Source organism: Chionomys nivalis, chromosome 1, assembly GCF_950005125.1.
Source record: "Chionomys nivalis chromosome 1, mChiNiv1.1, whole genome shotgun sequence".
In the NCBI taxonomy this organism is placed as follows: Eukaryota; Metazoa; Chordata; class Mammalia; order Rodentia; family Cricetidae; genus Chionomys; species Chionomys nivalis.
The window spans coordinates 164,339,467-164,353,440 of record NC_080086.1 but is presented as its reverse complement, the minus strand read 5'-3'; the positions used below and the strand labels follow the sequence as shown (position 1 = coordinate 164,353,440).

At 45.5% G+C, this 13,974-nt stretch overlaps 2 protein-coding genes across 8 annotated transcripts in view; one reads left to right on the top strand and one right to left on the bottom strand.

Moving 5' to 3' along the window:
* The window catches only part of Hipk2 (homeodomain interacting protein kinase 2), a 200,724-nt gene that overhangs the window by 76,956 nt on the left and 109,794 nt on the right, over positions 1 to 13,974 (bottom strand). The gene's annotated exons all lie outside the window — the stretch shown is intronic.
* Positions 4,885 to 5,198, top strand: LOC130877510 (40S ribosomal protein S27-like). The gene has a single exon (XM_057774886.1). It carries the CDS (start codon positions 4,897 to 4,899, stop codon positions 5,149 to 5,151), a length of 255 nt encoding a protein of 84 aa, XP_057630869.1. The 5' UTR covers positions 4,885 to 4,896; the 3' UTR covers positions 5,152 to 5,198.

The window sequence follows — 13,974 nt, the reverse complement described above, 5'->3', positions numbered from 1 at the left end:
AAGAGCTGGGGGAGTAGAAGGAACAAACAAAACTAAACCCAAATTTGCTTTGTTTGTCTTGGTCCCGCAAGAACACTCAACTGTCTCTTTAAATCTGCCACTAGGGGGCGCAGAAGTGTAGCAGGTAGGCAATCTGAACGTCATTCGAACCATCAATTCCTACAGGGATGGATGACATTTCTATGCCCTGGTGACAGCCACTGAATCCTGGAACACCCACAGCAAACTAAGCAGAACATAGACGACCTTTCTGTTTGTGCAAGATGCTGAGCTATTCCCCCAGGTGGCAATACCATTGCCCTATGTTCCCATAAACTGCTGGTTTCATTATAACAATGGGGCCTCTTTTGCAATCCAAGAGCTGGGACTGCAGGCAGGCCTTTGGAATGGAGCAACATTCAGCAAGAGATTAGAGTGTTCATTTTGTTCTCATGAATACCAAACACTACTCTAGCAGACTGGTGGGTACTGGAACTAAGGAGTTCCCACAGCTGGGGATGAGAAGTGGAGCTGTGGAGAAAGAGGAGGGACTTATACAGAGAGCCGGTATGGAGGGCTGAGAGGCAGAACTCTCCACCAAACACTCATTTCCTGTCATTGCCTCCATTGCTTTCAGCACAGCTATGTGTCTCAGAAACCCCCCCCCCATTTCCTGTCTCTGCAAGGCTTTCCACTTATACCTTGTCTCCTCCAGAGCTCTCCCCTTACCAAGAGGAGGTGCTCTCTTCTACGTTCCCACTTAAATTAGAATTGTATCCCACTTTCACTGATAACCTGTCTTCTTCAATGAGAAAAATCTAGTCAGCCTTGCATCTAGACTGGAAGCATCTTGGGGCCACAGGCTCCGCATCTCGTCATTGCACCCTGTGGTACCCAGCAGAGCCTTATAGCAGTAAGTGGGAGGTGTGAACAGATACTGCCTGGCTTTGTTCATAATGATGGTTGTGATGATGGCGGTTCAGTCAAGCACCTTTTCCTTCTACCATAAGAATGCAGTAAATGCTCTATCACACTATGTGACAGCAGTTTCTCATCATTTTTAAGGAAAGAAGGGGGAGGGATTGAGCAAACTCTTTGAGTTCTTACTTTATAATGTGGGAAATTGCAGGAGAAACAAAAAAAATCAATCAAAAAAGAAGTACCTACTTTTAGTACAAGTATGACATGGGTAGTTTATACACTTAAAAACATATGTACAAGCGAAACTGACTTGGTGGTAGGGAAAAAGAACATGCATGAACATGTGTATGTTCCATATATACACACATCTGGAGATGAAGAACAGTTACAGAGAAAGGGGGTGAGGAGACTAGATAGAAAATCTTTTTAAAAAATCATCTAATTACTTCCCCAGGCAATTGAATAGATATTTGAAATGATGGCAACAATCCCAGAATGAAGACCTATGTTTCCTTGCTCCCAAAGAAGAAGAGCTTGCAACAGCATCTGTACCAGCCAGTGGGGTCTGCAGGTTGTCCTGCAACTCCCTGCAGACAGACAGGCCTTAGGGAGACAGAACCCCACTGATTTCTTGAGGCAGTGCTGGTGACTGTGCTGGACATAGCACTGTGCACAGCAGGTACTCAGCAACAACTGACAAACAACTCAGCAGTTCTAGGTGGGAAGGTTCTCGCCTAGAACCATCACGTTCTTTTTCATTTGGCCTTAAAAACTGACTTGAAAAAGAAAGAAAATTAACAAAACTCCCAAATACTCTGAAGATTCAACTGAGAGTCAATTCTAAAGCTAAGTGAAGCCTTGCCTTGTTAGAAATTCTGGCTTGGATAAAAATCCCACAGAAGTCTTCTTGGTTGGTTAACCTAATTGCTCTCAGCAAACACGTGCATAAAGCAGCCCGGGTAGATACACAATGGATGTTTACTCAGCCATACAGAATGAGATTATGTTGTTGTAGGAAAATGGATGGAACTGGAGACCATCACGTCAAACAAGAGAAACTCAGCTCAGGGCAATGCTGTTACAGAGGCAAGTAGGTCCATTCCCAGCTGCCTTAGTCTCTGCACTCTGAAGACATTAGGGAACAGAAAATGGGTTCATTTGCACTTTGGTCAAGTGCGTGCGTGTGTGCATGTGTGTGTGTGTGTGTCTGGGTCTAATGTCCTCCCCCCAGGTCTGTGGTCACGTTACCATTTTTACAAAGCCATGAGCCAAAGCCTAAGACATACACAAATTTAGCTGTGAGACAAATTAACAAGCCTTTTCCTGGGGGTAAGAGGGGCTGGGCTCCAGATGGCCTCCACATAAAACACTCTCAGAGAGTATTTTATTCAAGTATAGATTAAGGAAAATAGAGTCTTAAATATCACTCTTGGAGTCTTTGGTTGTGTGAACCCGTCCTAGGCCTTGCAGAATTTTTTGTTCCTGAATCCATTCCTATCATAGGTAAAAAGGGTTTTGTGTAGTGGACTTTGGAGCCTATTTTTTGGAGGGCAGCTCCAAGATATAACTCCCTTATGCCTGTTAAACATACCAGTTTTGCAAGTTAAAGAAGGCAGTAGTCTACTAGAAAAAGGGAGGGGCCTGAGTCGCTCTTTAGAATACCCCTGTTTCAGGGCTTCAGGGTAGGATATATGACTATAGGGTCACGATTATCTCATGAAGAATCGAGACTCAAATAACAATAACAACAATAACTATTCAAAAAACTATCAGAGTAGAAAAAGTAAAAGGGAAGGCTATTTGGGAAGAGGAAGAGACCAGCTAGAGGAGGGAAGGGTAGGGAAGAGTAATCAAAATTGGGGGTAAATATGATCAAAATATGTTATATACTCCTTTGAAAAGGTCTTAGTGGAGCAGAGCATGTTGGTGTACACCTGTAATCCCAGCCTGGAGAGAGGCAAAAGCAGAAGTAGGAGGATCGCACTGCCAGCTCCAGGCCAGCATAAACTACAGTGAGACTTTGTTTTAACCTATGCTCTCTCCCTTCCCACAAAGAGAAAGAGCATAATTCATTATTTAGTATAGCTAATATATACTAATAAAGAAAAGACCAGTGAGGTGGACTCGTCCATCGCTCCCTCTTCTGGGCTTCCATGACCAGATCGACGGACTGCCTGTGACAGAAAAGCACTGGAGAGCCAGCTAAGGTTAGGACAGATGGGGACGGGGTTTTGTGAAGTGGACTTCGAATCATAGCCCCCAAACTGGTCATTATCCTCCAGGCCTGCAGCACTGTCCCACCACACCTGCTTACACCCTCCCAGCCACCAAAGGATTCTACTGTCTGGTTGCAGGTTTGGGTAGGCCCTCATTCCTCCTGGGTTTGGCATCATCACTGAAGGCCATTTCCTGATTTCTCTGCTTGGCAGGGAATATAGGACAGAGGGAGTGGATGCCACTGGGAGTTTCCTTTCCTCATAAGCATTGTGTCCAGTATGGACAAATATTTGTGTAGCCTCCGTTTTCTGCATTAACACTACGGCAGAACAATTAGTGATTATATTTTTCATTGTAGAGCAAAGTACAGGAGAGAAGGTAAACTTCCAGTAGAAAACCAAAAATGCTAAGGGTGGGCATCTTAAGGTATGATTCAAAAACAATATGGGAAATGGCAGAAGTGTATTTCCTCTGTTCTTCTAAAGGGAAGTTCAGGAAAAGGTCAGAAGAACAATGCAGGCCATCTATCACACAGCCTCTCCCCTAGAAAGGCTGCTTCCACACTGCAGCTCATTTCTCAATTCTATAATTACCGCCCCCCACCACCACAGATTGCACGCCACCACGGCCTTATGAATTATACATGTCATTTCCATTTACTAACACCAGGACTTGGTGGCCCTGCCAGGGTGGGTGGCTTCAGGGACTGGGCCCATACAGTGTTCCCTCAGGGATACATCCAAATGCTACAGGACCCATACAATGTTGCTAGTGGTGACCTTCAATTCTCAGCCTTTGGTTTTGTTTATTGAACGAACAAGAATTGGCTACTAGTTGGGGAGTTCCCTTAGGGGTAAATAATATTGGGGCACCTTTCCTTCCCCTTAGCATTTTTATTCAAGCTAAATCTTGTTAAAATGAAAATAAAGGGTTATCTTGAAAAAGGCTATAGCAGCATGGGGCCTGAAGTGTGTGTGTTTGAGAGCATCAGCAGCACCCACTTGTCTTGTTGGTGTGTGGATCAGACAGAGGTACCAGAGCGGATACTGTGGCTTTTGAGTTGGTGTGTGGATCAGTCAGGGGTACCAGAGCAGATACCGTGGCCTTTGAGTTGGTGTGTGGATCAGTCAGGGGTACCAGAGCGGATACCGTGGCAGAAACTGGGGGATCCTACTCCTCCAATTAACTGACATGAGATGGCAATGAGGCTTTGTGCAGTGGACTATGGAATGTAGCCCCAAACTGGCCATTATTCTCTGGCTTGTATCACTGTCTCTGATATAAGTACCCATCATTCCTGCTTACGCCTTCCCACCTACTTGAAAAAGGAAAACAAGCAAACCAACAACCAGTAGGCTCAGTAGAAGCGGCATCCTAGAGTAACTGAGAGAACATGCTCACAAAGAATATTCAAGAAATACCCCATAGAGCAGACAGGGTGAGCTGATTAGCACTCCCTCTGGAAGCAGAGGGTACACCTGAATTTAGCACTCCAAGTTAGTGGTTCTCAACCTGTGAGTCTCCCCTTTCACAGGGTCACATAAGACCACTGGAAAACATAGATACATTACAATTCATAAGAATAGCAAAATTACAGTTATGAAATAGCAATGAAAACAATTTTATGGTTGGGGTCACACAACAGGAAGAACTATATAAAAAGAGTCACAGCATTAGGAAGGTTGAGAACCACTGTTCTAAGTGATAGTGTGAGCAGGATTTTAATTTTAAAAAAATTACTATAGGCCTTTCCGGCAGTGACGACCTCCCTACGAGAACATGCCTCTAGCAAAGGATCTCCTTCATACCTCTCCAGAGGAGGAAAAGAGGAAACACAAGAAAAAGCGCCTGGTGCAGAGCCCCAATTCCTACTTTATGGATGTGAAGTGCCCAGGATGCTATAGAATCACCACGGTCTTTAGCCATGCACAGACGGTAGTCCTGTGTGTCGGCTGCTCCACTGTCCTCTGTCAGCCTACAGGCGGGAAAGCAAGACTGACAGAAGGATGCTCCTTCAGGAGGAAGCAGCACTGAAAAGCACCAGATTCGAGATGAGTGGGAACCATCCCAATAAACACATTTTGGATATATATTAAAAAAAAAATTACTAGGCTGGGCGGTGGTGGCGCACGCCTTTAATCCCAGCACTTGGGAGGCAGAGGCAGGTGGATCTCTGTGAGTTCGAGACCAGCCTGGTCTACAAGAGCTAGTTCCAGGACAGGCTCCAAAACCACAGAGAAACCCTGTCTCGAAAAACTTAAAAAAAAAAAAATTACTATAGATAGTTCCAGAGAAGGCATTTGTGAGATGGGCTAAATATACATGCAGGGGATTTAATTTCTGAGGTTGGTCTCAGAAATGCTGGGAAATGAAACACAAATCGCTGTGATATGTGTGTTATTTTCTTAGGTTTCTTTGGAAGACTCTTTTTAATGTTGGACGTGGGTTTATAAGGACGTACTGAGGGTCTACTGGGAGCACAGCAGTGACAGCCAGGCTCTAAGATGGCCTGTGACAGTCCACATCTCCTTATCAGGTACCCCACTATAGCAAGTAGGGTAAATGTGTGTGGAATCAATAAAATATCACAGAAATAATGATGTGTGACTTGTGAGATCAGTCATCAAAAGACACTTGCTTCTAGCCTGTCGAGTTTGAGTCACTGGCCACAGGAGAAAGCAGTGGTCATGTCGAGAGGGTAACGAGCACCTACCAGCAGCCAGCGCCAGCTTGCCAGTCATGAGGAGCTTCTTTAGAAGCAGATCCCACATCCCTGCCAGTTTTTAAGTGTTTATAGGCCCGGCTGAGGGTTCAGTGGATTGCAGTCTCCCCAAAACTGAGCCAGACCCTCTAAGCCAAGTTGCTCTCAAGTTACTGACCCCCAGAAACTGAGATGACTAACACTGCACAAGCCACTGAGTTTAGGGCAATCTGTCCCATAGTCATGGCGCATGTCCACGTGTAGGAATGCTCTGCTTCTACGGGAGCAGATCTGTGCTAAAGTAACTCTGTATTGCCTCTTCCAGCCAGCCTCAGTGGAGCAGCCCAGATACTTGAGCCAGGCTCCACTTAGTCCCTGTCCTGACTGAAATCACTTAAATACCTTCTAAGAATGGGTAGCACAATCCCAATGATGCTGAGGACTCCTGAACACCTAAAAGCTGGCAGAACCAAAAGGGCAGGAAGAAGGCTGCAAATTACTTTTCTATGGGAAGAATCCAACACAGACATTAACAATTTGAGCTGCATAAAATTTAAACTATTTAAAACATTTTTATTAAAAATTTTATCAGCATATACTAGCTATATATAATAATGGGTTTCATTATGGCATTTCCGCTTGTATATATTTTGATCATATTCAAGATTTAATTTTTTTCTTTTGATACAAGGTCTTTCTACACAGCCCTAGCTGGTCTGAAACTTACTCTATAACCAGGCTGGCAGTGAACTCACAGAGCTCCATCTGCCTCTGCCTCCCAATGGGGTGGGGTTAAAGGATTTTTAACATTTAAAACTCAGGTTATATAGCCTAAGAGTAGGGTTTCCAGTTTCTCACAAAAAAAACAAAGGCTCAGCAATTTTAGTGTCCACATTTATTCACAGCAATGATGATCTCGGATGGTGGTGCTGCCCTCTTAAAAGGCTCCCTTGTGAGCCACCTGCTGCAGCTTCATCAGCTTGCAGACTGCACCATCTGGCTCTACCGGCACTCAGATTCTGAGATGGGTAGGAGACAGACTAGATGCAGGGAGACAGGTAAAATATCTAAAAGTAATTACTGTTTTATCTCTACGATGGGCACTTTGGAGGGTTACAAAATTAATTTTCTTTGCTATCCTACCCTTCCCAGTTAGGCTGGTCTAGAGCTCTGTAGTTCAAGTGGCTCTCAAATCCTTGTTCCCCTTGCTTTAGCCTCAGGAGTGCTGGGATTACAAATGTGTGCCACCATGCCCTGTGTTTTCAAAATTAGTTTTCTTTTACTAAACAAAAAGAAATGCATTCAACAGCTGTCCCAGAGGCAAGGGACAGCTTAGAACGTAGAAAGCATATAAGACAACGGCTGCACTTTACATTCAACAGCATGCGTTTTAATAGCAATGGCTAGTTATAAAGGCTTTCTTATGTAAGACTCTGCTGAGAGGAAGTGTGATGTTCTATCTTGCTGCAATCTGGCTTTCTACTACAGCAATAATTTACAATAACAGAAGAAAGGAAGGCTCTGGCGCCACAGCTCTGTGACTATCTGCTGGATTCTTCCCCCTACAAGATAGAATAGTATACCCTTTTCTGGCCTTCTCCCAATAATGTATTTGGAAGAGAATTCTAATCAGTTTTGAGAGTGGCTTACTCGGGAATTAACCAGCCAACCACTGGATAACAGACGTGAACAATCTTCTGTAGCTTTTATAAAGTTCTGGAAGAATGCAGGGTTAATATACCATGTTCTCAAGAATATCCTGTCCAAGTGGGCAAGAGTTCAGCAGGGAAGAGAAGACCTTGGTAGTTTTCTAGGCGAGTGTGAGCAGCGCAGGAGGAGCCGCTCTGTTCCCCTAAACACAGTAAGCACCGTGGCGACCTGGGTCACCATCGTTATTAAGCTTTCAGGACATTCGAGACTCTCTGCTAGAGGTGACACGAAGCCATGATTTCTGTTTTCACAAATTTTAGCGATTGGTTCGTGCACACAGCACAGAGACACATGGAGGGCCAGAGGGAGTGATCTCTCTTTTTTTCACTCAATAAGCATTTAGCAAACATTTGCTAGGTGCTGGACACTGAGTATTTGGGCATGCACAAGGTCTTTGTTCTTATGGAGCTTAAGCTCCAGTGGCCATGAGGGAATGCTGCCACTGGCTGGAGAGAACAGAGAATTTAAGGAGTCAAGATCAGGCAGAAAGACTTCAGAGCAGAGAGAAAAGAAGGAAGCTGCAGGCGAGAAAGTAGCCTAGGAGGAGGTCCAGAGGTGGGAAAACAAGGAATGTTCAAGAACAAGACGGGGCCCACAGGGCTAGGGCAGTACAAGGGCAAGTGATGCCTGGGTGGAAACCATGCTGGTCATCTGTGTCACAGTCCTGAAGGTCTCCATACTTGGGAAAAAATACACCAGGGCATCTTCCTCTAAACAAGAGCGACTGAGAAACACCATGCTGAGGCTGCTCAAAGTTGTAACATGGAGAGGATTCAGAGCTGCTGAGGTGAATCATGCACACCACCACACAGAGAGGCTGACCAGCAGGCCTACAGAAGCAGAGGCTCTTGGCCTCTTTGTAAAGACAGTTAGTGAGAAGCCCAGATGACAAGCGACCAGGACATAATCTCCAGTGCTTCAGAAACTACCTTGAGATTGCCTGATCTGTAGTGAGATCTGTTTTATGATGTCGTAGTAAGGCTTTGCCCCTTATACAGAGGAACAAGGAAGGTTTTTTTCTCTTCCCAAAGGTGGTAGGAGTAGAAAACACTCGCTGTGCCTCTGAGGCCATTTTCTTTTTCTTTTTGTTTGCTTGGGTTTTGTTGCGGGGGGGGTGTGTGTGTTTGTTTTGATTTTTGAAACAAGGTCTCACTGTGTAGCTCTGGCTGTCCTGGAACTCACTCTATACCTCAGGCTGGCTTTGAACTCACAGAGATCTGCCCGCCTCTGCCTCCCAAGTGCTGGGATTAAAGGCGTGTGCCACCACTGCCCGCAAGCCCATTTCTTTGTTGCAGGAGCAGTATGTTTATGCAGCTAAGTTGGCGAATGACAAAGAAGCAATTCATGATCTTGAGGGCACTCAGACAGCTGGGTTCACGCTCCTAACTACAGGCCTGAGTGCACAGGCTACACATCCAATTGCTGTGACACAAATGTGACTCCTCAGGTTAAATATGATTACAAACAAATCTCTGGACTTCTCATGCATTTAGAATGGCTTTGGTGTGGCCTCTGGGTTTTTGGAGCTTGGTACTTGGTCTCACTATCTCTGCCTTCCATGCTTACGAAGTCATCCAGAGCTACTTCTTGGTGGGGGGAGACATCAAGAAAGAGTGAAAATCAGGACGGACAGAGGGCTAGAGTGCCATGTACACATTTATAAGTCCAAGAAATTCTAATTAACGGTAATACCCCCCCCACACACACACAGTAAAAAATCCTGTGTTCATCTTGATATCCTCAGTAATATCAACTCTCAACATACTTGGATCACCCATTCAATATTTATTTTTGGGAGCAGTTTAAACCAAGAGAAGAGTTATTAATAAGTGCTGCTGAAGGGATTCCTATGGGAAGTTAAACAGGGTGGGTGTTAAAGACCTTGCCAACACTAGGTTTCTAGGGGCCACCTGATGCTTCCCCTCTGATTGCATGGAGCTTCACATGCACAGGCCACAAAGAGCAATGTGACAACACTCTCTTCACACAAGGACGCCTATGCTTGGGAGGAACTCACTTGGATTAGAAAGTGTCTCTAGGAATCTGGGCCCTAAGCCTGGAACTAAGATGCTGCTGAGCGAGTCAGTGAATTCTTAGGACCCACAAGATCCCGCTAATGGCATCAACTACTCAGCTAAGTGGTGACAGTTACAGCAAACGCAAACCAGGAGGAGAGCGGGGAAGTAAACACAGCATGAACAAATTTTGCAACAAGTGAGACAGTCAAGGTCCACCTTCCGTTCAGATCAGAGAAATAAGCTCCAGTGCAGAGGAAGCTAGCTGGTCAGCCCAGCCCAGGGAAGGGTTCCACTGCCTCATCTGCCAGGTGGCTGTGGGTGGCAGGTGCGTGGGAATCTGCAGAGTGAGTCTGTCTCCCTTGGCAGCAGCACCAGCTTATCCCACACTGGAGGGGCTTCTCAGTTATCACTTCAAAGGTGCTCATTTTCTCCCTGCCTTCTCTAGCTCTTCCGGTTGAGACAGCACTGCCTATCCTATCCTGTTCCTGATCTGCTTTCCTCACACACTGCTCCAGCCTTTCTTCATTGCTGAATGAACCCACAGACCCAAAAGGAGGCATGCGGGCTGGTTTGTATTGGGGGCCATACTACCATTTAATATTGTCACGCTCTTGAAGGCAGAGACCGGTGAGAGCTGAAGGTGGAGCAGTGAGACAGGTCTGAGGGCTAGCAGGGAGCTATGGAGGTAATTTAAGGTCGCCCAAGCTGACTACACACTAAGAAGTTACATGAGTATGTCACCATCCACCCCTCCCCTGAGGCCCATAGACCTTGCCTGGCCTCTAGCTTTCGCCCTGCCCCCTTCTCTGATTAAACTCTCCCAAACCCCTCATGGTCTGTGACTCAGTGAGCTGGCTCTCTACTGACACCTCCAGTCACTCTCGTCTTTTCTTGACTCCTTCTTATGGGCCCTGTCCCACCTGCTATGGTAAACTCACTCCCTGTCACCACCATTAGTGATGACATAGCATAGTGCCGCAGGCCTAGTCTTTCTACTGGAGCCTTAGAGCGAGCTCGGTACCCTCCTACTCTAACTCACTGCATTTCTCCTACAGGAACCATGGTGCCCTCCCTATCTGAAGTCAGTATGCTCAACAGTCAGCTGCAATATCAGACATCTGTTTGTCTCTCTTGTATTTTCTTTTTCATCCTGTGCCCACTTTCCAAGTGCCGAGATTATAGGCACACCAGGATCATAGGCATGTACAACACTGTCTATTTTTAAAATTAAACTAAGGCAGTGCTAGGAATGAAACCCAGTGCTTCATGCACACCAGGCAAGCACTCTACCAACTGATCCTCATCTCGACTCCTCTGCTCCCCTTCACTCTCTAGGCCTTGACTCCTTGGCCTCACCTGGACCTAGGATATAGTCCCTGGGACATTCTCTGTTTCCAATTTTCCTACTTTCCAATCAATTACAGCCTGTTGCTAGACTTGCTTTCCTAAAGGGGTTTTTACCACCCTACTTCCTTCCTAAAAAAACACATGAAATCCAAGTTCTCATTATGCAGAAGGTCCCAAAACAACAGTTTTCTCTTATTCCACCAAGTTTCCCTCTGTGTCCAGTTTCCAATGTCTTCTTCTTTGAATCAGATCTGCACTGTGGCTCTGCATACTCTGGTGACGTCTTCTTACTTCATGTTTCTCTCCATCCTCAGATGCTGACATTCTCGGAGCTCAGGTCTACATTTCTTTCCACTAGTAGTCACTTCGTGGCCTTACCCAGGACTAAATGACAGCCTCAGAGTGAACTCTGCTGCTCTCCACAGGAGGGCCAGTGCCTTCTGTTAGACAGTTTGTCTCAGCACTGTGGGTTGTGACCATGCTGTGAGAATGGCTTATGTTGGCTCCTGTGGCCTTTCAGACATTGCTGAGATGCAAGTGATCTTTCACTTTACTGGTCCCTCAGGCCCCTGGGTCTTTTCTATGCTGAGCTTCCAGACTTCAGCTCCAGGTGAAGGTGGCTTCTCCTCTAAGTATGGATGAACCCTGAGCATTCTCCATTCCTTCTATTCAGTGTCCCTGGGGATACTCTCACTTGCATGGACTCCACAGTCTTGGCCTTTTCTACCCAAGACTCTGTCTCAAGACTCCTTTCAGAACTCCCGCTTCTTCAGCTCACCTACTCAACCTAGGCGCTGACTCAGGCTCTCCACTGTTTCTAGGTATAGCAGAAGCTGTGAGCTTCTCTATAAAAATCCATGGTACCGTCTCCTAGATGCTTACCCCGTGTGATAGCACAGAAACAGTAAAACACAATGGAACCAACTATTTTGCCTCATACCCCTTGACTGGCCACCATTTTCCTGATGTCCCCTAGGAGGTCTGCATCAGCATTCAAGAGCTGGCTTCTAAAGCAGGCTCTAACTTACCTACTTTATGCTTGTATTGCTTACTTTTCTGTCGTGATGAAACGCCATGTGAAAAACCAGATTACAGAATAAGTTCATTTCGACTTAGAGTTCTAGAGGAATAAGAGTCCATCATGGTGTGAGGCACACAGAACGTGTCAGTCTGGCTGCTGGAGCAGGAAACTGAGAGCTTGCTTCCTCAGTCACAAGCAGAAAGCAGAGACAGAGAACTGGAACTGATGAAAGATTTTAAACTCTCAAAGTCTCTACTCCTCCCAAAAGGTCACGCTGGCAACCAAGTGTTCCAATATCAAATACTATGGGGAGGCATTTCTCATTCAAACCACCACTGTGCTTCTGGTTGTGTTGTCTATATACTATGGGCTTAAGTTTCCTCTGCTGTAAGATTGTCAGAACCTTACATATTGTGTTGGGGCAAAAACCCACTGAGTTTCAGTATATGTGAAGAACTTATAAGTCTATCTCACTTGCTCATTCAATAAATGCTGTGCAAAAATGACCAGACTAGTAAGTAATGAAAAGCCAACTGTCTCCAGCTCCACTGAACTCTTTCCACGAAGTAATTTCCATGTGAAAGCAAAATCAACATTCTTTATAGAAATTAATTGAGCCGGGCAGTGGTACACACTTTTAATCCCAGCACTTGGTAGGTAGAAGCAGTCCTCCTGAGTGCTGCCTCCATGAGTTCGAGGCCAGCCTGGTCTATTAAAGCTAGTTCCAGGACAGGCTCCAAAGCTACACAGAGAAATCCCGTCTCAAAAAAACAAAAAACAGGGGGCTGGAGAGATGGCTCAGAGGTTAAGAGCATTGCCTGCTCTACCAAAGGTCCTGAGTTCAATTCCCAGCAACCACATGGTGGCTCACAACCATCTGTAATGGGGTCTGGTGCCCTCTTCTGGCCTGCAGGTATACACACAGGCAGAATATCGTATACATAATAAATAAATAAACATTTTTAAAAATGAAAAAACAACAAAATAATAATAGTAATTTAATGACAACATTACTGAGATACACACTTTTTTTTTTTTTTTTTTTTTTTTTTTTTTGGTTTTTCAAGACAAGGTTTCTCTGTGGCTTTGGAGCCTGTCCTGGAACTAGCTCTGTAGACCAGTCTGGTCTCGAACTCACAGAGATCCGCCTGCCTCTGCCTCCCGAGTGCTGGGATTAAAGGCGTGCACCACCATCGCCTGGCTACACACACATATTTTCAAATGTTAAAAGTTTTGCAAGGGCTTTGGCTTATTAAAGGCTTTAATCCTGGAAGGGGGTGTCAGAGTTTCGATGAATGGAGCAATCTAGTTGAGCTGTGGAGGGGAGATCTTGTTTGCTCACTTCTAGCTGCTTCCCACCACCTCCTTCAGGCTGAACCTCAGGAAGTGATGAAATGGTTGCTGACTGCACATTGGTGGCCAACAATTGTCACCAGACTATCAACCTCCCTCACCTTAGGCTTCCCACATGAGCTATAGGCACATAAAACAAGCTGGGTTCTGTGACCTTCCAATATAAGGTAAGAAGTTCATTGTAGTTGCCTTGGGGAGGTAGGGGTTCATTCTCTCCTGGAACCCTGGCTGGGGAAGACTGGATGTTGAATGATGTGCACGTTAACTTGATGCCGGGCGGTGGTGGCGCACACCTTTAATCCCAGCACTTGGGAGGCAGAGACAGGCGGATCTCTGTGAGTTCAAGACCAGCCTGGTCTACAAGAGCTAGTTCCAGGACAGGCTCCAAAACCACAGAGAAATCCTGTCTCGAAAACCCCCCCCCAAAAAGAAAAGAAAAGATCTTCTGGACTGAAGAGCACACTACCTTAATAAACTCAGTTGCTTTTTTACACATGAGTTTATTGAGTTCACAAGTTCCCCACTATCTCATCCCCTCCTCCCCAGAGTGGTCCTTATCTTAACGTTTTCCTTGCCAGGCAAGGCCACTCAAACCTAACTTTCTGGTTTTTTGTTTTTGTTTTTTATTTTTCGAGACAGGGTTTCTCTGTGGCTTTGGAGCCTGTCCTGTCAAACCTAACTTACTATTCTGAAAACATTCTGGCATT